Source organism: Pavona decussata, unplaced genomic scaffold, assembly GCF_977016875.1.
Source record: "Pavona decussata unplaced genomic scaffold, jaPavDecu1.1 SCAFFOLD_102, whole genome shotgun sequence".
NCBI lineage: Eukaryota > Metazoa > Cnidaria > Anthozoa > Scleractinia > Agariciidae > Pavona > Pavona decussata.
The window spans coordinates 319751-343088 of NW_028145517.1; the positions used below are offsets into that span (position 1 = coordinate 319751).

Consider the following 23338-nt stretch of genomic DNA (forward strand, 5'->3'; position numbering starts at 1 on the left):
GACATGTCTCACACTTGTAACTCAGTCCTAAACAACCAATCATTGTCACGCATCTTATATTTTAAATCTTCTTTGTAACGATACTTTTATGTTTCTCACTTTTCTTTTTCGTTCAGCCCCCAAGGAAGGTTTGTATTGCAAACCGAAATATCGGGCAAAAAAAATTTGTTTTTTTAAAAAAACAAATACATTTCAGTTATTCTAGCTTTTGTTGTTTGTTCTCTCAAGCTCGTCACCTCCGCCGTTGGGATCAGTCTGCCGTTAATATTTTGTATGAGAGGCTCTCCCCCACAACAGAGGCCTCTTTCGCGCTCGAGCGGAGACAAAGAAGTGACTTTTCGCTCCTTTGTTTATAAAGGAGCCTCCTTTTTTTCCTTTTTTTTTTAAATAAAGATGATGAGGGTGAGAATGTATGAGAAGCAAACCAAACTGACTGCAGGGCTGACTAACTAACTTTCATTCCGTCTGCAAAGGCCGTCTGGTGGCAAAGTTTCACCTCTCTCTATGAGGTAGGCCACCCTCGCTTTACGTAGGGATCCGTTGTTGTTGGGCCGGAGAGTGTATATTTCAGTGCATAGTTCAAACAAACAAAGAAAAACGAAGTTTAGTTGCGTTACTGCGTTTCTGGTGTTTTGTCGTGAAATGCTTGGCAATAGATACATGCAATGTCCCGGATCTAGTGACGTCAAGATAGTCACGCGACGGAAGACAAATAACTTTCGCTTTCACCGTCGGCAGCTGGTTGCAAGAATTTTGAATTCTGAAAAAAAGTCTAAGACGAAGAAAGTTTAGAGGATAGACGAAGAAAACCATCGAAAGAAGTCCATTGTGGTCCTATTTAGTCAAAGCTGGAAACCAACTTCGAAATTCCAAGAATCTGTTTGTAACCCGCAGGAAGTCCGAATACAGTTGAATCTGCTGAACAAGTGCATTTACACTTGGTAAGTAAGCACTCATTCAGCTCATCGCTGTTCATGAAGCAAAATAACGTTTTAAAACTCCAGTTAAGCATGTCAGGTGCCAAAGGAAGCTTTGTCAACACGCGCGCAAGCTATTGAAATAGCTTGCGCGCGAACACAAAGCCCTGAAAGTATTTCACTGCAAGTGCAGTATTGACAATCGAACATGTCCGTTTATTTGGTCTGTGAGGGTTCCTTGTAGGTTAATATAGTTAGATCTACTAAAGAGAATGTAAGAGATTATGTTCTCACAGCCAGCTTTTCTTCACGAAAGACGGATATTGAACCCGTTCCAGAATGCTTAAAATTCATAATTCATGTCTGATGGAACACCATCGTCGCCGTGTCACGGTTTGCTGACTATTATAATCGTACAAGACACTTAAATTCATTCTTCGAGTTACGACGGTGACTCCAGTTGTGATCGAACTTGAAATAAAGTCCATTCCAAAACAATAAGGCTCACTGTTTTATAGTCTTGTCCAGCATTCTTATTCCTTTATCCCACCAAATTAAAATTGTTAATGAGAAGGGCTCAAGTAATTATAGACCTATTTCACTTCTATCTAATTTTAACAGGAAATTCGAAAAATTAAAGTACAAACACCACGAGTTCAGTCTTATCTGAACAATCTTACAATATTCAAGGCCCCTGTTCGCAGGATTTCGGTACACAGAAACTCTTTTACAATGCGGCATTCTATTTCTCTTTAAGTTTGCCTAAGAACGGTAAACAAGGGTAAATTATTCTTAATACCACAGGTGAGCGATCAAGTATGACTCAAATCGGCAGACACTGTTTAGGGATAATAAGATTCTGTCAGGAAAACGGGCGTCACACCTAAAACCTCTAAAAACCTTTAAAATTTAAACTGAAACTGGTAACAAATAACGATACCAAGAGGTGGGAAAAGAAAACTAGTGCACGTTTGTAACTTATTGGAGCCCGAAAAAGCCTTTGCTCGTAGATTTCGAACCTTTCAAAACGCTGGAAAACAGTTAATTCAAGACACGCGATTAACATTCGCTCCATTCATATGCAAATTACATTCGAATCTCTACAAGTACAAGAATTTGAATTTCTCACGATATCGTCTAGTGGCCCTCGCTTTTCGACACCTAACTTTCGGCTTCAAGCAACTACACAGACCCACATATTACCCACACAACTTCACGCTCTGCAACCTTGCACGAGGTTCCTTTTGCGAAGTGCACGGCTATTTATTTTTGGGCAAATTCTGCTACTCTACCTCTTCTAACAAGGTTCACCGACTCGACGTTAGTTTTTCCGCTAGAAAGGTTTTCGGTGCTGTCTCGGCCAAGTTCGCGAAAACGGCAGGAAATTATGCTTTCATGGTGTTGCCAGATTTGTAACAATGTAGTGCAGTGGGCGTAGCACTGAAAATTAATTATCAATGCTCTCATTATTGTAGGCCCTCTCCAGTTAAGAACAAGCGAGAACTTTGAACCATTGAAACAGTTCGTATTAAATGAATGAGAAGATAGACCACTGCTAATATGGCCTCTTCAGCAGCATCCTCCACAGAGCAGCGTCGGTGGTTGGTTGTGGGGATTGCTCTTCACCATGTTCTAACTCCATGCCTCAGAGAGAAAATTAAGAACGAAATGACACCGTTCTACCAACATGTGGTGCGAAACTTTGGATTGGACAAACAGACGTTTGCTACTCAGAAGAAAACCATTCCACCATCAACAATAAACTTGAACTACGGAAGCATTAACAATAATGCTGCAACTTATCGGCATCCACGTTACTACGACTACTGTGTAAAGGACGAAGTTTCATTGGCTAAGCTCTTTATGAAACCTTTTATGGCGCAGTTCAATGCGTTTGACCATTCCTTCGACTCTTCAGCAGCTCTGGCTGTTCTGTGTGGAGCATTGCCCTTCACGTCTGTCAAACGATTGGCTGAGGACGTGAGGTCCAAAGTCCGTAACAAATGGGCACATTGCGACTTCACAGACTGGACGGAAGCGTATTACGATGACTGCTTTGATCTCATGGAGGCCCTAGTCGTGAACCTGAAAGTGGAACCTTCTGATGAAGTGAGAATTCTGGGTGAACTCAAATTGTGGAGGAATCAGGGTAAGTCAGGGGGGCCTGGGGGCAAATGTGTAAATCAATAAAACCAGTAAAGTGAGCAACTTGTTAAGGAAGGTTAGTGTGCGAAGTTGAGATAGTTTTTCTACATAATTTAACTTTGTTTCCTGCCTGGAGTATTGTACATGTCTCTTCGGAAGTCCATAATAAAGTTGCACTAGCCTAATCTGCTAGGGGAGATGTCTGCTGTGGCACTCCCACTACCCTCGCCCTTTTTGGGTGAAACAAAGGCCACAAAAGGCATTTGCTCTCGAAGGTTAGTGCTTGCCGCGAAGACACGCATTACATCATTTGCGACTCTGTTTGCTCAATTATTGAAATCTTTCGTAGGAGCGACTATGTGAAGCCACAATTCCACGAAGATTAAGTAAACGTATAATTGTAGCTTAAATTTGCCTTCCTACTCATTTTTCCAGGGCTCGAGATATGCCTTGGAAAGCCGCTTGACGACACTCTTCTCCAAGACATGAGTAGGAAAATTCAACAACTTTCTGACTCTTTGGATGGTCACAAAGAGCTACATGACAACATTCACGTTACTCTTGGCTCGCTCAAGACTGAGTTCGAGAACTCTATAGTCGAACTTCAAGAAAAACAGTCTATTCTGGAAAAGGCTTGTGAAGGGCTAAAGATCAACCAAGACATGATAAGAGAAGAGATGAGTTTTAAAGACAAGGAACGTGAGATTCAGTGCCGGGAAATAACAGAGAAAGTGCAAAGCCTGTGTAAAACCCTGGAAACCAAAAGTTTGCCTATGCAGAGAAATTTGGATGTGCTGATGACAAGAGTAAATAACATGTCTCCTTCAGATGATTTCAGTCAGGTTGTATTTGATGCTCCAGACCAAAGCAAGTGGTTTACAGGTAGAGAAAAAGAAGCCAAAAGCCTTGAAAGATGCCTCCCGTTTGGAGAAAGCAAAGGATTGAGAATGGCAGCCATCTGCGGTCTTGGAGGATGTGGAAAGACTACCTTAGCGGTTCAGTTCGCATGGAAATATAAACACAAATACGAGGGAGGTGTATTTTGGATTTCCATGGAAGACGACACAAAGTTTGAAAACTCCATAACTGACCTAGCCTTGCATTTGGAAATTCAAGCAAATTCGTTCGATATGACGCTTTCAAAGGTTTTAACATGGATCTCTAAACAGCAGAGGCCCTGGTTGCTAGTTCTTGATGATGTCGACCAACAACACCTCTCTGAACAAATGCACAAGGTGTTGTGTGGTCGGTGGAAAAGGCAGGCTTGCGGCCACATCCTTCTAACAACAAGACGTGAACCAAAAGAGGTCTGTGAGTCTATCAACTTGGAGCCATCTTGTTGTCTTGAAGTTTCTACCTTCCCCGAAGAGGATGCAAGAAGATTTCTTGTTACCCGGTGTGATGTCAATGATTCAAAAGTACAAAAGGCTGCTTTGGATGATCTTATCAGTGAGCTTGGCTGTCTCCCTCTAGCCCTAGAACAGGCCGGCGCCCATATTAAAGCTCTTCAGTGCTCCATCAGTACCTACCTTGAGGAGTACAAAAGTCAGCGATTAAATTTGTTGAGCCAGCACCCACGGGCAAAACCACTTTGGGAATACGAGTCTAAACACCGCTTGGCAGTGCACACCACGTGGCTTTTAAACTTTGAGTACGTCCGAAAATCACCTCATGGGGAAATTGCATCCCGTTTTGTCCAAGCTGCTGCGTTTCTGGCGCCGAATGAAATCCAAGAAGAGCTAATCAACGTTCGATTGCTCTCCGATGACGACCCGTCTAGTCAAAATTATGATCTTCCTCTGACAAGAAACCACATCATAGAAACTTTAACTAAGTTTTCACTTTTTCACAGAAAGAGCCCCAGATCCCTTGGATTGCACCGTCTGGTTCAGGAGGTAGTTCGAGACAGAATGACCTTTGAAGAAACCGCCTCGTCATTAATTAGATCAGTGCGAATTGTTCATCAATCTTTCAACGATTGCCCATCGCCAGACCAATTCCTTACGGATATCATACCGAGTGTACCAGAACAGCCATCCGCATTGGTCGTCAACCCTTCTCAGTTGTACATGTGGTCCAAGTTAACTAGTCATGCCTCTGAGCTACAGCATCATTTGAGGAAGTGGTTGGATCAGCAAGGCATCAAACGGGAAGATAAAACAGCCGTTTTAACTCGCGAGGCATCTCGTATTGTGCATGAAAATGCCATCCAATTAAGCGTCCATGGCCATCAAGAGGATGCCAAGGAATCCGAACGATTTGCATTTCAAATTTTGGATTCATGTCCAAGTGACGGTAAAGTCCTTGCCCTGGAGGATATCGGAAAGCTTTTTCCTCACACTTTACCTCTTTCTCAAAAGTTGCAGAAAACTGTGCTGTACTCATCTCGTCCTCCAGTTGAAAAACAAGCGTTTGAAGGTAAAAACGAAACACATCTAAAAAATGCCGCCATAGATGAGATTCGTTTACGAGGGAACGCCTTTTTCAGAGACGGGTGTTTCAAAGAAGCTGCTGAAACGTACACACAAGCTCTCGAAGCAAATAAGGAGGCAAAGCATCCGGACCCACGCTTGCTCAACAATCGAGCAACTGCGTATCTGAAAATGGGAAATTTCAAAGAATGTATCCAAGATTCTGACGAGTACATCAAAATCATGCCCAACTGTTGGAAAGGGTACACAAGGAAAGCTTTGGCCCTAAATGGACTTGGCATGAGGCTTCCGGCTTTATGCTCGGCTGCAATTGCATATTATCACGATACAGATGATTGTCGTCGTTATGAGGAGTTTAGAAATGAGTTTAAAGATCTTGATGCAAAATGGGAAGTTGCCACCAGTTCAGAAGCACTCAGACATTTCCTAGAACGAAACAAAAGCGAAAATTCGCGAAAAAAAGTTTTGCTCCTCAAAAATGCACATTACGAAATAGACGATGCTGCAGTTGGTGACGACATGTTTGCCATAATAGACACCATAATGGCTACCCTTGGTAACAGAGCAAATGCTACAATAAACTGCGACGACCTTTCTTTGGACAAGAATTGCTTTTTCGAAAACATTGATTTTTCTGTAAAGAATGGCATTGTGGTTCTACCAAGCGCGAATGTAGAATTCCACAAATGTAAATTTCGGAATGCTGTATCATATCTGCCAGTGATGTCTATTTTTGGAGCAACAAGGTTTTTTGAATGCGTGGTCAGGGACAGCAAAGGTAGTGGAATGGCCGTAATGGGACCTGACTCGTCCGCTGCGCTGATTAAATGTCAAATAAGTGGAAACGGAAAGATGGAACGTCCATACACTTTTGGGATCAGAGTGGCTGACGGGGGGCTTTTATTAGTCCACAAATGCCACATATATGGAAATATCAGGGGAATTTGTGCTGATGGAAGCCAAACAACGGCTGTCCCAGCCAGGGGGGTGATGGTAACAGATTCAGAGATTTATGACAATAAATACGAGGGTATTCTCGTAGGTGCAGCTACGTTGTCATCACCAGTGACCCCAGTCGTTGTAATACGTAGAAACAAGATTTACCACAATGGAATGTTCGGCTTCCGCGCTACCCTTAATATCAATGACGTCCTCTTTAAGGACAACATGGTGTTTGAAAATCTTTGGTGGGGTATTTGTGTACACAACAATTCAGGTGGCCTTTATAAAGGAAATGAGATTTGCAACAACAAAATGGGCGGAATAATGGTGGGTAAACAAAGTCCAGGAAAGCCATCCTGCGTGATAGAAAGCAACTTTATTCATGACAACTGTGGACCAGCTTTTCATGAAGGCCTTCGTCCCTCCGAATATGATTCGTTTCCAAAGGAATTGCTAAAGTTTTTTAAACAAGCACTCGAAGCACAAAAGAAAGAAGGTCAATACATGGTGAAGGGTGTTTCTCTCCCCAATAGTGTGTCAGCGTCATTTGATAACAATCACTGTCTTCAAAACGACCAAGGGCAGACAAATTTCACGGCGGCTACACTAAAGCCTTACTGCGTCTTTTGTTTCAGTCGCGATGTTGAATTGAAATCATGCAGAGGTTGTATGATAGCCACGTATTGCGGGAAAGATTGTCAAAAACTCCACTGGGTAAAGCACAAGTACATTTGCAAAGCCATTGGTCAAAGGAACGCTGTTGAATTGACTTTGCCAACACACGGGTATTCTACGGTACTCAAGGTCTATCCAGGTTTAGAATCTACTGGTCCAGACAACGCACCTCCTCCCCCGAGAGATGGAAGTCGCTTTGTTGTTAAAATACAAACCTTAGAGGCAGGTTATTTTGGAGACAATATAGACAAGAGAGGGTTCGTCAGTAATGAACAGGACCCCAACAAAGCCAGGATGCTGGTTTATGATCGTAGCCGCCATGTCAATTTTTATGCTGGTGGTAAACCGCAGCTCTATCATTTAATCATGGGGTGCGGAATGATGGGAGTAAGCATGACTCTTACGAAGAAATTGTATTGTTGGGCGGCATTCAAAGATGCTACGACCCTTCGAATATTAACTCACGAATTTCCACAGGTTCAGAAATGGTGATGGCACCAACGAAATACAAAACCGCGTGAGCTTCTTGCTCACTCAGATTAACGTTGTGACTTTGGTTCTTTTGAAGTTATTTGATGGCCCGAATTTGCAACGACAAATATTACTGATGCACTGAACCATCGTCAACAGAAACAACACGTTCAGCAATCTCAGCTGTTGGAGGCGTTGGAAAAAATTCAGAACGCAGGCAGGAATGCCTAAGGCCGGAGGCATGAAGATCTGTGGAAGTCATGGATCTTCTTCAACCAATACACCGAAATTAGAAACTTTGAGTCAGTATTTTCCTAATTTCTAATATAATACTTTTTCTGAAAAGTGATTTAGAATTCTGGGTTGCTGAAAATGTGTACCTCGGTGTCATAGGCGGAAGAAAGCTAATGTAACTAGTGTCCATTTAAATTCAATTAAAGCTGTATATAATTAATTACAAAAGCGTTGATATGATTTTCCACAAAAAAGTCCTTGTTGTTTTGTTTCGAATAGTTTTCTTCTGGATTTATGTGCTTTGTCCGCCATCGTTCCGTATACGCGTGAGGATTGATGTGATGAGAGCTAGGTCACAAGGTCTTTCAAGTGACAAATCAAATCAAAACTACATTTGCCGTTTTATTCTCAATTACAATAGATTTTGTTGTTTGCCGCAAATCTTTTTCAAAGAGGGGATGATCAAAATTCGGGCGCGATTTCAACACATCAACCACACGTCGACCCGTACAATATATTTTTGAGCCGGTCGGCTTGCGCATGCGTTTAACCGTGAACAGCGGACTTTAAGGCGTGAAGAATACACACTTAGTCTCGTTTTCAAGTGTTCTCTACTGTTTGGTACTTTATTGTTCAAAAACGCTAATATTGAACAACACGTAATAACACAGACCATGTATGAAAAGTTTTGATGTAGATACACGAAAAAGCAGTGTGTTATTTTGCATGCCAAAATGATCGGCGATGGCCGCAGAAGTCAGTATTGAAATACATCATGACGTTTGACAATATTATTCGCTATCCCACATTGTCCACATTAGCCACAAAATCTTTCTTTTTTTCTTTATTATATGCCTTATAATTGAATTTTCAGTAAACCCTTAGCTTTTCTATGATTTAATTTTACCAATGTGACTCCTTATAACACAAGTTCTTTCACACTTTCCAAATGTATCTTTTCATCTTTTCAAGAAGGAGGTAATGTCGACATTTTTGGAGGTGGGCAAACATCGTTCTAGAAATAAGCTCAGAAGTGGTGTCTTCTAAGTGGTTTACTAGACTTGAAAAGATTCGAGCAAAATTTTTCATTCATAATAACAGTGGATATGTACCTTTGATCGGACCAGGATAACGTGAAGAGCATTTCCCTTCCATCGTGCTTAAATCCAATTGGGAGAAGACAACAAAGTTAGAAAATTGTCGGGAAACCCTTGACATGACGTTTTTTTAAAACGTTGCACCGTATCTGTACATTGGGTTGTGCGATTTTGTTTCCAAAACTCACACGAGACGTGCGATCACCTAGATTAGCTCATGTGTTTCGAGTTCGTTCTTTCATCCTCACCAATTCCTTCATTCTCGGCAACAGAACCTTGTCAATGAAGGTCTGTTCGCCCTTGTACCTCACGTCACGTGGAGTTGCCTGTACGGCCACGCTGATGTTTTATATTCACGTACCGTTTATTCATCCTCTGGGAGATGGCCATTTCCTCTAACCTGGTATCAAAGATCTACGCTAAGCACCAGTTGATTTAAGGCTAATCGGGACGACCTCGGTTTGCTTTGTGTACAAGATTTCGTCGTGGATATAAAAGTCCAGGGCATGATATATAAATGAGGTAAATTTAGTGTATTGTGATGACACAGAAGCGGAATTGCAACAACAACAAAAAAATTCAAAAAGAAGAAGGAAGGCTTTTAAGTCTAATCTTGCCTTTTTAACTCCTTTAGAAGCCAACAATTTTCAATTCAACAAGTCCTTAAAAAATGATTGCAAAATTTGCTTCTGTGACTTTACGTAGAAATAGGTTATAACTGACCACTGGATAATGCAATTATTTAACTTTGGACGCTTGCATGTCAACGGAAAAACTTGGAAACAAAAACTGCTTTTCAGTAATTCCAACTTTAGCATAATGTGCGTAGCAAGCGTTTCCGTTGGAATTCAGTGCGTTTTTCGCTGTTTGACGTCTCGTCCCAATTTCAGCGTCTTCAAACAGCGAAAAACTCACAAAATCACACGGAATCGCGCTCCTACGCACGCTTATTTTAAGGTGGCCGAATAGTTTTTTAGTGTACAGGCGTTAGAAGACGTTATTTGGAAACTATGTACTTCTGAACGCCCAAAATTGGTATGGTGTAAGACTAACTAAGAAAGAATGAATTTTCGTACGTCTTGTTGAGCTAAGTACCGTCTCCATGGCAACGCAGCGAACTACTAAACGTCCATAAATAGTAGGTTTCCTTTATTTTTAGAAAATATACTCACTAGATTTTTTCCATTTTTTGTATCCAGAACAACTCAAAAAAACACTGACACAGTTGCACTATTTTCATGTAATTTTGACAGAGAGATCTCCTGCCAATATTGATTTTGCATTTTAATGTTTTGTGAAGATACCCTCTGTTAGATTTAAGTTTCTCTTTGTAGGCGAGTTACGCTTTTAGGAAACTATTTTCATGTCAAATTTCAGGGAATTCTAATGAGCGGTTCCTTAGAAAACAGTTCATTTCCAAGAAAACAACCAGTCGCAATTTTTTGGTCAAATGCGCATGCGTGGTTTTATTTGGGTTTCATGGCAAAGATGAAAAGCATGCGAAAGGTCTTGGTGAATGTTTTTTTTGCTCGGAAAGAAAAGAAACGAGAAACTTAGTTATTTAGGATCAAAACTTAACTTTATTATCCATTTCATGTGAAATTGAGGGATCACTTTATCGACCACTGTATTTGCTTACCACAACCCTAGCGCGCGCTTAATGGCATCACTTACAGAATCTGTAAAGCGCGCGTAAACTGTGTTCAGCCACCTTAACAGCTTAAAACTTTACGACAATGTGTGATCTGCCCGCAAAATGACACTCATGATTTAACTCCGCCATCTCCCAACATCCCGCAAATTTTTAGCGCAGTCGACTTGAGAATTCAGAGATGTTGGGGTTTAGGTGTAAAAACCTTCCACAGAAGTTTGAGTTTATGAATTTATTCATTAGGCAATGGTCTTTCGCGGCCTTAAACGAAGGAAAATATCAATTCTCTTTCCTACCCTGCCTCCCCCCCTCCGGCCGCACCTCTAAACTATTGCTTGTAATTGATACTGAGCTAACGTTTTTAGTTAATTTTTGGGAAGGGAGGGGAAAAAAGGTTCACTGAGTAGACTGTTACGATTTTGATTTGGGGGAGGGAAGCGCAAAAATACTCTTTCAAAATGTAAAATTCCAATTGTCTGTTCTCTCCTACCCTACCCTAGCCCCGACGCTTTCAAAACTGGTTTGTCATGATATTGACGTGACATACAGACGCTCACTCTCAAAACATGTAATGTCCCGGATCTTTACAGACAGTCACGCGATCAGACAAGATTTACTTTCGTTTTCGAACTCGATGCTCTCTTGTTCCCTGATAATTCTGGCTTTGAAAACCAACCCAAAAAGGCGAAATCCGAAAGTGAAAGAAGAACACAGCGTCACATTGGTCAGCTGCAGTGTCGGATCTGGTTTTATATAGTTTGAATTGGATCAGTTACATTTGTAGCGAGTGAAAATATCTGGAAACTCGGAAGCCATGCAATATGGCGAACAAGTGAAATAACCAAGTAGGTAAGTACAGGCAATACATTGCTATCTATAACGTGAAATTTTGTTTATAAATCTCTAGGTAAACAGGTTAAGAGAGTTGGAATATTGTTTAATGCCTTGGTTGGTTGTAATGCCTTTGAAATATTCAGTTTAACCGTAGGGATCTGTTTATTTGTTCTGTTGTCTCGGTCGTTTTGAATTTCGAGTTTTTTCTATTTTAGCGAATTTACGAACGAGAATGTACTGAAGAGAGTAGCAATCTCATAGCTTGATTATGGATCCACGATGCAGGATCTTCAGTTAAATTACATTTAGATTTTGTTGTCATCGTCGGCCATCTCAGTTTGTCCATAATTAAGTAACCTCAATTCAGTCAGTTAGAAATGTTCAATATCATAGGGCAATAGTATTAGTCGGACCGGATCATTTCGGTTGGCAAATTAATCAGCAGCCTTCCACCGCTTCTCCTGGTAAGAACAACTAACAAGAACATTTATTAATAAACAGAAGCCTTGAAATGCCGTAACCTCTGTTGTCAGTTCGTCTTATAATATAGATGGCCCTTTTATTTCTGTAAGCTAACAACAGCGTGATCTGTTCGGATTATTTAGCTGAAAATTTTAGGGAACGGTAACTCATTCCTAATCGAATTTGCAAGCTGTGGTCACCTGGCTTTTGGAAAATACTAACTAGCTACTAACATACTTCCCCTCAGAAACAGAAGGGATTGGATTTCGAGCAGTAAAAAAGTTCGTGATAATATTTAAAGAATTTATTCCCATTAATCCAAGTCTCTGAGATACGTGGGTCATGCCTTCCGGACAGACATTTCACCAAAAAATTAACTCCAGCTCCTGTCCTGCTCCGAGCCAGCTGAACTTCTAAACAAATGTTCAGTTAATATATTTCAAGATATTGTTCACTATAAAAAGATTACCTCCCAAAGTGGGTAGAAATACTGTTTGAATGTAGGGTTGTTTGAACAGGAGCCAAAGTTCATGTTTGAAATGCCTGAAATACCACTTAGTCTCGCAGTCAGTTGAGTGGTGAGATGTAAAAGTTTCTGTTATACGGCTCTCTTTCAGCTCTTTGGCCCGTAACTCGCTGTAGAAGTAATTTGACTAATATCTACCAGTTAGATAGGCTTGTTTATGTTTTCTTACCAGAATAAGCTACTTGGTTCCCATTTCCACTCTACATGATGTGAAACAAGAAATGTACACTATAATAAATCTCAATCAGTCTCTGGAACAAAATCATGTTAGGAAATTTTCTGTAGTTTATCAAGGCCCAAAATTTTGGAATTCATTTTCTTCTTAATTTACGTATTTAAACTGATACTGAGTAGTTAATGTCTAAACCAGTGTCTGGTTGTGCCTGTCACCATACCAAGCATTGTGCAATAGTCTATAGCTCAATAGTTTGTCTAGTGTGACGTAATTCTACTTGTAATGTCAAGTGGCGTGTCAAAGTCCCAAGTGATTTTCCACCCATGCTAACATGTGACTTAAGCGTGTGGCCCCTCCATAACTTAGCACCAATCCCCACTTGAACCCATTCAATTTGAACCTTCCTGGGTTACTTTCTACTCTTCAGCAGTGCAGGGGTGTTCTCCACAATTTACCCACCCCTCCCCCCTCCCCACCTTTCACCGATAGCCCTGTCAAATCCCATCTCTCACCTTCCACAGTTATACTAGTAGTCGTTCTGTGATAATATCAAATTTTCCCAGAAGTTTCAGCGCGTTTGCTTGAATATTAAAGTTATTCAGGTTCAACTTCGCCGTGGGCAGATTTCCCCCTCTCCTGTTAGTGTTAAAGCTGCCATGTCACATAAGTCCTTCTATCAATGGAATCGTTGATGTAGTACGCACTACTATTGCACAAAGATTATAGTATTTATTGTCGTAGGCAGGCTGGTACTGAGGTGGTGGGGAGGGAAAATAACAAAGAACGATACCAAGCAGTGGGGGAAAAAATACTACTACTACTACTACTACTACTACTACTACTACTACTACTACTACTACTACTACTACTACTACTACTACTACTACTACTACTCTACTACTACTACTACTACTACTACTACTACTACTACTACTACTACTACTATAGACTTGCTTACAAGTCGAGCTTAGAGAGCGCGAAGCGCGATCGTCAGAGCTCGAGCGAGCGAGCGCGGAGCGTGAGCGAGCGAGAGCTCGACTTGTTTCCCTTGCTGGAAATCGAATCAAGTGACGTCATTTTGGCGCGAACTTTTCAGGGTGCGAAGTTGTCAAACTGTCAACTCAATGCATTCTTGTCATTTCAGTCTTTTAAAGGCATCTTTGGAAACGTCTACAATTGCATTGGAAAACTTTCCCAACGCGTTTCAAAACGTTGGGAATGTTTCCGAACGAAACTGAAATACGTTGAAAATCATTTAAAAATTGGGCCAACGCATTTGCAAAACATTTTCAAACGTTGACAACGCATTTGAACAGTGAAACGACAAGTCATTTTCTTATCAGCCCCGCGAAATGACTGTATCGCACTACACACTGTTCATGCAAAGATTTTGTTTACATTTTGATGACTGCAGAAATTATGTCGATTCGCTTCGCGAAGATTTTTAAAATGCTTTACTTCGAATGTGCGAGTAATAATAATAATACCGGCTACTGCTAGCGCTGCTACTGCAATAATAAATTTTAAAATGAAAGCACCGGCACAGTATGACATGCAGAGTGTTGTCTTGACGGAAAAACCTGGAAAACAACATAAAATGCATTGGCTCTAATGGGTTTGACTTTCCTATTATATACCGAACGAAATTCATTCGGCCGTTAACTCGTTTGGGTTAACAGCCGAATCCGTATCGGTATATAACAACCGAACAAGTTAACGGCCGAAGAATGCTTGCCGAACAAGGTTGAGGCTTTATATCTCGTTATTATCAAAAGACTCATTAAAAATGCAGCATATAACTCGGTCAGTATAAGCCACAAGATACCGATCGATCGCCTCTTGATGTTGATGTCCGTTTAACCGGAACCAAGCAAACGGACATAACCTCTGCTCTTTCGCCGTGACCTAGAAAATCGAAAACGAATGGAGCCACCTCAAAGGTCAAGCTTTTTTTCCCAATCATCCTGTAGGCGCCGATAAAAACACGTCCTTTCCACAACAGTGACTTTCGATTACTTTGCGCTGATGTTCGCGGACATCTCTGTACTTTGCTTTTTGCAACCCATACACGAATTGCGTCGTTAAATGAACGTATAATCAGTGCGAGGAATTTAGAAGTTCTTGGTCGTAGACCGAAATAACAATCGCTATCGAAGAGCTAGTGTTGTATGTTCGAACAGCTTCGCGCGTGATCTGGTTATGATCTGGCTTGATTGACGTGTACTTTCATATCGCTGGTTCTGATTGGATAATGCTACAGGAGGAAAATTCCTCCTGTAAATTTTGCGCGCTGCAAGTGATAAAAGTCGCTCGCGCCAGGTCCATTCAATGAGAATCGAGCGAGCGACTTTGAGAAAGTCTACTACTACTACTACTACTACTACTACTACTACTACTACTACTACTACTACTACTACTACTACTACTACTACTACTACTACTACTATAATAATAATAATAATAATAATAATAATAATTTTATTATAGTTATTTAACCATGGCGACCTCTTCAGCATAAAATGCTGATAAATAAAGGCCCAGCAAAAAAGTAAAGAGCCTAAAAAGCTTAAATACAGCCAATAACTTTAAAAGTAATTTTAAAAAAGCTCCTGACCTATAGAATTCTAAAGTTTTAAAAATCATGACCGAGTTAACATCCTTCGTTTAATTTAGAATATCATTAAGAAGTTTTGTTCCATTGAAATAAAAAGACTTCCTTGCAGTCTCAGTTCTCACGTTCGGAAGCATTAAGTTCTTCCCAGTCCCCCTCGTGTTGTGGATAGTTCTAAAAGCCTTAAAGGAAACCTCCACTCTCGAAACTTGTTGAAAATACAATCTACTTTGAAATTTCGTTGGAAAACATGGACATGATATTTCAGTGTCAGAAAAAAAACATGATTTGATTATCGCCTATTTTCGCTTTTAAATTTCCGAGCGCCGCCATCTTGGATTTCATGACGTAAAACGGTTGCTCAATTGTTTCACGCAAAAAAACTTCTGCTGAATAACAATAGCGGCAACCGTTACATGCCATAAAATTCAAAATGGCTGTACCAAGGAAATTTAAAAGCGAAATTAGTCGATAATCATATCTAATTTTTAACACACTTGAATGTCATTTCTACGTTTTAGACTAAAATTTAAAATTTAGACACTATTTCCAACACTTAACCGTCAATTTGTTGTCAGAATGGAGGTTCCCTTTAAAATAATCTTTAAAAAACATTGGAGGGGATTCCTTTAAGCATTCGAAAGTCAAATTAATAGCATGCATGTCACGCCTCATAGACAAGGGAAGCCATTTTAAATTCTTCTCGGCGTCTGAATCTTTGCTCTTCAAGACAATCTTTGCCACCCTTCTCTGTGCACGATCTAACCTATTACGTTCTATTTTCTCAATGCTGCTCCCTGATGCAACATCACGATAATCCATAACTGGAAAAACAAGAGACTGATAGTGCACGTTTATAACTTATTGGAGCCCGAAAAAGCCTTTGCTCGTAGATTTCGAACTTTTAAAACACTCGAAAACAGTTAATTCAAGACACGCGATTAACATTCGCTCCAACCATTTGCAAATTACATTCGAATCTCTACAAGTACAAGAATTTTAATTCCTCACGATATCGCCTTGTGCCCCTCACTTCCGATACCATAAAAAGTCAGAACCAAGCAACTACACAGACCCACATATTACCAACACAACTTCACGCTCTACAACCTTGCACGAGGTTCCTTTCGTGGAGTGCATTTATTTCGTGGTAAATTCTGCTATTCTAACTCTTCTTACTAGGTTCACCGAGTCACCGTTAGTTTTTGCGCTAGAAAGGTTTCCAGCGCTGCCTCGGCCTAGTTCGCGAAAACGGCAGGAAATCACGCTTTCATGATGTTGCCAGTGTTGCAACAGTGCAGTGCAGTGTTTCAACTAGGCCTAGTACTGAAAATTAACTATTAACGCTCTCATTATTGTAGGCCCCTCTCCAGTTAAGAACAAGCGAGAATATTGAACCATTGAACCAGCTTGTATTAATTGAAGTGAAAAGATAGACAACTGCTATAATGGCCTCTTCAGTAGCATCCTCAACAGAGCAGCGTCGGTGGTTAGTTGTGGGGATTGCTCTTCATCATGTTCTAACTCCATGCCTCAGAGAGAAAATTAAGAACGAAATGACACCATTCTACCAACATGTGGTGCGAAACTTTGGATTGGACAAACAGACGTTTGCTACTCACAACAAAACCATCTCACCATCAATAATAAATTTGAACTACGGAAGCATTAACAATAATGCTGCAACTCATCGGCATCCACGTCACTACGACTACTCTGTAAAGGACGAAGTTTCTTTGGCCAAGCTCTTCATGAAGCCATTTATGGCGCAGTTCAACGCGTTTGACCATTCTTTCGACTCTTCAGCAGCTCTGGCTGTCCTGTGTGGAGCATTGCCCTTCACGTCTGTCAAACGGTTTGCTGAGGATGTGAGGTCCAAAGTCCGCAACAAATGGGCACATTGCGACGTCACGGACTGGACGGAAGCGCATTACGATGACTGCTTTGATCTCATGGAAGCTCTAGTCGTGAACCTGAAAGTGGAACCTTCTGATGAAGTGAGAATTCTGGGTGAACTCAAATTGTGGAGGAATCAGGGTAAGTCAGGGGGGCCTGGCAGTAAATGTGTAAATGAATCAAACGAGTAAAGTGAGCAGCTTGTTAAGAAAGGTTATTGTATTAAAGTTGAGATAGGTTTTTTGCATAATTTAACCTTGTTTCCTGCCTGGAGTATTGTGCACGTCTCTTCGGAAGTTCAGCGTGAGGCTGCACTATAGTCTAACCTGCTAGGGCAGATGCATTCTGCCTCTCTCCCCTCCCCGCGCCCTTTTTTCTGTGGGTGAAACAAAGGCCACAAAAGGCGTTTGGTCTCGAAGATTAGTACGTGCCGCGAAGACATGCAATACATCATTTGCAACTCTGTTTGCTCAATCATTGAAATCTTTCGAAGGAGCTACTATGTGAAGCCACAATTCCACGAAGATTAAGTAAACGTATTGTAGCTTAAATTTGCCTTCCTACTCATTTTTTCCAGGGCTTGAGATATGCCTTGGTAAACCGCTTGACGACACTCTTCTCCAAGACATGCGTAGGGAAATTCAACAACTTTCTGACTCGTTGGATAGTCACAAAGAGCAGGATGACAACATTCGTGCTACTCTTGGCTTGCTCAAGACTGAGTTCGAGAACTCTATAGTCTCACTTCAAGAAAAACAGTCCATTCTGGAAAAGGCTTGTGAAGGGCTAAAGAGCAATCAAGAAATGATAAGAGAAGAGATGAGTTCTAAAGACAAGGAACATGAGATGCAGTGGGAAATAACAGAGAAAGTGCAAAGCCTGTGTAAAACCCTGGAAACCAAAAGTTTGTCTATGCAGAGAAATTTGGATGTGCTGATGACAAGAGTAAATAACATGTCTCCTTCAGACGATTTCAGTCAGGTTGTATTTGATGCTCCAGACCAAAGCAAGTGGTTTACAGGTAGAGAAAAAGAAGTCAAAAGCCTTGAAAGATGCCTCCCGTTTGGAGAAAGCAAAGGATTGAGAATGGCAGCCATCTGCGGTCTTGGAGGATGTGGAAAGACTACCTTGGCGGTTCAGTTCGCATGGAAGTATAAACACGAATACGAGGGAGGTGTATTTTGGATTTCCATGGAAGACGACATAAAGTTTGAAAACTCCATAACTGACCTAGCCTTGCGTTTGGAAATTCAGGCAAATTCGTTCGATATGACGCTTTCAAAAGTTTTAACATGGATCTCTAAGCAGCAGAAGCCCTGGTTGTTAGTTCTTGACGATGTCGACCAACAACATCTCTCTGAACAAATGCACAAAGTATTGTGTGGTCGGTGGAAAAGGCAGGCTTGGGGCCACATCCTTGTAACAACAAGGCGTGAAACAAAGGAGGTTTGTGAGTCTATCAACCTGGAGCCATCTTGTTGCCTTGAAGTTTCTACCTTCCCCGAAGAAGATGCAAGAAGGTTTCTTATTACCCGGTGTGATGTCAGTGATTCAACAGAGCAAAAGGCTGTTCTAGATGAGCTTGTTCGCGAGCTTGGCGCTCTCCCTCTAGCCTTAGAACAAGCCGGCGCCCACATCAAAGCACTTCAGTGCTCCATCAGTACATACCTTGAGGAGTACAAAATTCAGCGATTAAATTTGTTGAGCCAGCACCCACGGGCAAAACCACTTTGGGAATACGAGTCTAAACACCGCCTGGCAGTGCACACCACGTGGCTTTTAAACTTTGAGTACGTCCGAAAATCACCTCATGGAGAAACTGCATCCCGTTTTGTCCAAGCTGCTGCGTTTCTGGCACCGAATGAAATTCAAGATGAGCTAATCAACGTTCGACTGCTTTCCGCTGACGACCCGTCTAGTCAAAGTTATGGTCTTCCTCTGATAAGAAACCACATCATAGAAACTTTAACCAAGTTTTCACTTTTTCACAGAAAGAGCCCCAGATCCCTTGGATTGCACCGTCTCGTTCAGGAGGTAGTTCGGAACAGAATGACCTTTGAAGAAACCACCTCGTCATTGATTAGAGCAGTGCGGATTGTTCATCAATCTTTCCACGATTTCCCATCGCCAGACCAAATCCTTACGGATGTCATAGCGAGTGTACCAGAACAGCCATCTGCGTTTGTCGTTAACCCTTCTCAGTTATACATGTGGTCCAAGTTAACGAATCATGCTTCTGAGCTGCAGCATCATTTGAGGAAATTGCTGGATCAACAGGACATCGGTCGGGAAAATAAAACAGCCGTTTTAACTCGCGAGGCATCTCGTATTGTGTATGAAAATGCCATTTATTTAAGCGTCCATGGCCATCAAGAGGATGCCAAGGTATCCGAACGATTCGCATTTCAAATTTTGGATTCATGTCCAAGTGACGGTAAAGTCCTTTCCCCCGAGGATATCAGAAAGCTTTTTCCACACACTTTACCTCTTTCTCAAAAGTTGCAGAAAACTGTGCTGTACTCATCTCGGCCTCCAATTGAGAATCAGGCGTCAGAAGGTTACAAAGAAACGCATCTACTAAATGCTGCCACAGATGAGATCCGTTTACGAGGAAACGACTTTTTCAGAGACGGGTGTTTCAAAGAAGCTGTTGAAACGTACACACAAGCTCTCGAAGCAAGTAAGGGGGCAAAGCACCCGGACCCACGTTTGCTCAACAATCGAGCAACTGCGTATCTGAAAATGGGAAATTTTAAAGAATGTATCCATGATTCTGATGAGTACATTAAAATCATGCCCAACTGTTGGAAAGGGTACACAAGGAAAGCTTTGGCTCTAAATGGGCTTGACATGAGGCTTCCTGCTTTATGCTCGGCCGCCATCGCATATTACCACAATACCGACTGTTGTCGTCGTTATGAGGCTTTTAGAAATGAGTTTGGAGATCTTGATGCAAAATGGGAAGTTGCCACCAGTTCAGAAGCTCTCAGAAGTCTCCTACAACGAAACAAAAGCAAAAATTCGAGAAACAAAGTTCTGCTCCTCAAAAATTCACATTACGAAATAGACGACGCTGCGGCAGGTGACGACACGTTCACCTTTGTAACAGACACCATAATGGCTCCCCTTGGTAGCAGACCAAATACTACAATAAACTGCGGCGTCCTTTCTTTGCGAAAGAATTGCTTTTTCGAAAACATTGATTTTTCTGCAAAGAATGGAATTGTGGTTCTACCAGGCGCGGATGTAGAATTCCACAAATGTAAATTTCGGAACGCTGTATCAGAGCAGCCAGTGATATCTATTCTTGGAGCATCAAGGTTTTTTGAATGCGTGGTCAGGGACAGCAAAGGTAGTGGAATAGGCGTATCAGGACCTAACTCGTCTGCTGCACTGATTAAATGCCAAATAAGTGGAAACGGAAGGATGGAAAATCCATACGCCTTTGGGATCAGAGTGTTTGATGGGGGACATTTGTTAGTTCACAAATGCCACATATACGGAAATATCAGGGGAATTTGGGCTGATGAAGGCCCAAAAGCGGGTGTCCCTGCCAAGGGGGTGATGATAACAGATTCAGAGATTTATGACAATAAATACGAGGGTATTGTCGTAGGTGCATTTACGTTGTCATCACCAGTGACCCCAGTCGTTGTGATACGTAGAAACAAGATTTACCACAATGGAATGTTCGGTTTCCGCGCTACCCTTAACATCAATGACGTACTTTTTGAGAACAACATGGTGTTTGAAAATCTTTGGTGGGGCATTTGTGTGCACAACAATTCAGGTGGCCTTTATAAAGGAAATGAGATTTGCAACAACAAAATGGGCGGAATAATGGTGGGTAAACAAAGTCCAGGAAAGCCATCTTGCGTGATCGAAAACAACTTTATCCACGACAACTGCGGGCCAGCCTTTCATGAAGGACTTCGTCCCTCCGAATGTGATTCGTTTCCAAAGGAATTACGAAAGTTTTTTAAACAAGCACTCACAGCACGAAAAGAAGGCCAATGCATGGGATATGGTGTTTCTCTTCCCAATAGTGTGTCAACATCATTTAATAACAATCACTGTCCTCAAAACGACCAAGGGCAGACGAATTTCACAGCAGCTACTCTGAAGCCTTACTGCGTCTTTTGTTTCAGTCGCGGCGTTGAATTGAAATTATGCAGAAGTTGTATGACAGCTTCGTATTGCGGGAAGAATTGTCAAAAACTCCATTGGGTGAAGCACAAGTACATTTGCAAAGCCACTGGTCAAAGGAACGCCATAGAATTGCCTTTGCCAACAGAAGAGTATTTTATGGTATCTAAGGCCCATCCAGATTTAGAACCTACTGGTCCAGACTACGCTTCTCCTCCCCCGAGAGATGGAAATCGCTTTGTTGTTAAAATACAAACCTTAGAGGCAGGTTTTTATGGAGACATCATAGACATGAGAGGGTTCGTCAGTGATGAACAGGACCCCAGCAAAGCCAGGATGGTGGTTTATGATCGTAGCCGTCATGTCAATTTTTATGCTAGTGGTAAACCGCAGCTCTATCATTTAATCATGGGATGCGGAATGATGGGAGTGAGCATGACTCTTACGAAGAAATTGTATTGTTGGGCGGCATTCAAAGATGCTAAGACCCTTCGAATATTCACTCACGAATTCCCACAGGTTCAGAAATGGTGACGGCACCAACGAAATACGAAACCGCTTGAGTCTATTGCTCACTCAGATTAATGTTGTGACCGGTTCTTTTGAAGTAACTTCAAGTTATATGATGGCTCGAAGTTACAAAGATAAAGATTAATGATGCTCTGAACCATCGTCAACAATAACAACACGTTCAGCAATCTCAGCACTTTGAGTCGGTGTCAAAATCAAATTACAATTCAGAACGCACGCAGGAATACCTCACATATTAAGGCTGGAGGCATGAAGATCTCTGGAATTCAGGGATCCTCTTCAGCAGTTACCCCGAAATTAGAAACTTTGAGTCAGTACTTTCCTAATCTCTAATATATTACTTTTTCCGAAAAGTGATTTAGAATTCTGGGTTTCTGAAAATGTGTATCTCGGTATCATAGGCGGAAGAAAACTAAAGTAACTAGAGTTCATTTGAATTCAGTTAAAGCTGTATATAATTAATTACAAAAGCGTTGATATGATTTGCCACAAAAAAGTCCTTGTTGTTTTGTTTCGAATAGTAATCATCAGGATTTACGTTCTACGTCCGCCATCGTTCCGTATACGCGTGAGGATTAATGCGATGAGAGCTAGGTCACAAGGTCTTTTAAGTGACAAATCAAATCAAGACTACATTTGCCGTTTTATTCTCAATTACAAGAGATTTTGTAGTTTGCCGCGAATCTTTTTCAAAGGGCGGATGATCAAAATTCGGGCGCGATTTCAACACATCGTTCCACCACACCTCGACCCGTACAATTTATTTTTTAGCCGGTCTGCTTGCGCATGCGCTTAACCGTAAACAGCGGACTTTAAAGCGCGAAGAATACACACTTAGACTCGTTTTCAAGTGTTCTCTATTGTTTGCCATTTTATTGTTCAAAAACGCTAATATTTAACAACACGTAATAACGCAGAACATGTATGAAAAGTATTGATGTAAATACACGAAAAAGCAGTGTGTTATTTTGCATGCCACAATGATCGGCGATGACCGAAGGAGTCAGTATTGAAATACATCATGACGTTTGACAATACTATTCGCTATCCCACATTACCCACAAAATCTTTCTTTTTTTTTTTTTCTTTACTATTTGCCTTATTATTGAATTTTCAGTAAACTCTTAGCTTTTCTATGATTTAATTTTACCGATGTGACTCCTTATAACACAAGTTTTTCCACACTTTCCAAATGTATCTTTTCATCTTTTCAAGAAGAACGTAATGTCGACATTTTTGGAGGTGGGCAAACATCGTTCTAGAAATAAGCTCAGAAGTAGTGTCTTGTAAATGGTTGACCAGACTTGAAATGATTCGAGCAAAACTTTTCATTCATAATGACAATGGATATGTACCTTTGACCAGACCAGGATAACGTGAAGAGCACTTCTCTTCCATCGTGCTTAAATCCAATGAGGAGAATACAACACAGTTAGAAAATTGTCGGGAAACCCTTTACATAACTTTTTTTAAAACGTTGCACCGTCTCTGTATATTGACTAGCGCGATTTTGTTTCCAAAACGTACAAGGGACGTGCGGTCACCTAGATTAGCTCATCGAGTTCTTTCTTTCATCCAGCTTCACAAATCCCT

The 23338-nt window shown here is 41.2% G+C and overlaps 4 protein-coding genes across 4 annotated transcripts in view; all 4 read left to right on the forward strand.

Moving 5' to 3' along the window:
- The window catches only part of LOC146471448 (uncharacterized), a 217558-nt gene that overhangs the window by 121476 nt on the left and 72744 nt on the right, over window positions 1–23338 (forward strand). The gene's annotated exons all lie outside the window — the stretch shown is intronic.
- On the forward strand, window positions 829–22182 carry LOC146471454 (uncharacterized). Its single transcript, XM_085119933.1, has 3 exons — window positions 829–941; window positions 16534–17209; window positions 17646–22182. Exons 2-3 carry the CDS (start codon window positions 16621–16623, stop codon window positions 21746–21748), a joined length of 4692 nt encoding a protein of 1563 aa, XP_084976059.1. The 5' UTR covers window positions 829–941; window positions 16534–16620; the 3' UTR covers window positions 21749–22182.
- Window positions 836–7780, forward strand: LOC146471455 (uncharacterized). The gene is made up of 3 exons (XM_085119932.1): window positions 836–941; window positions 2393–3066; window positions 3498–7780. Exons 2-3 carry the CDS (start codon window positions 2478–2480, stop codon window positions 7601–7603), a joined length of 4695 nt encoding a protein of 1564 aa, XP_084976058.1. The 5' UTR covers window positions 836–941; window positions 2393–2477; the 3' UTR covers window positions 7604–7780.
- Window positions 862–23338, forward strand: part of LOC146471456 (uncharacterized) — a 46225-nt gene continuing 23748 nt past the window's right edge. The window contains exon 1 of the mRNA XM_085119931.1: window positions 862–941. The gene's annotated coding sequence lies outside the window, so the exon portion shown is untranslated. The remainder of the gene's footprint in view (window positions 942–23338) is intronic.

What these genes read in the sequence shown, in the direction of transcription:
- LOC146471455 (XM_085119932.1), top strand. Translation starts at nt 2,478, where the DNA reads ATGGCCTCTTCAGCAGCATCCTCCACAGAGCAGCGTCGGTGGTTGGTT. An exon ending in CAAATTGTGGAGGAATCAGG is followed by an intron (nt 3,067 to 3,497) that starts GTAAGTCAGGGG and finishes TCATTTTTCCAG; the next exon opens with GGCTCGAGATATGCCTTGGA.
- LOC146471454 (XM_085119933.1), top strand. Translation starts at nt 16,621, where the DNA reads ATGGCCTCTTCAGTAGCATCCTCAACAGAGCAGCGTCGGTGGTTAGTT. An exon ending in CAAATTGTGGAGGAATCAGG is followed by an intron (nt 17,210 to 17,645) that starts GTAAGTCAGGGG and finishes CATTTTTTCCAG; the next exon opens with GGCTTGAGATATGCCTTGGT.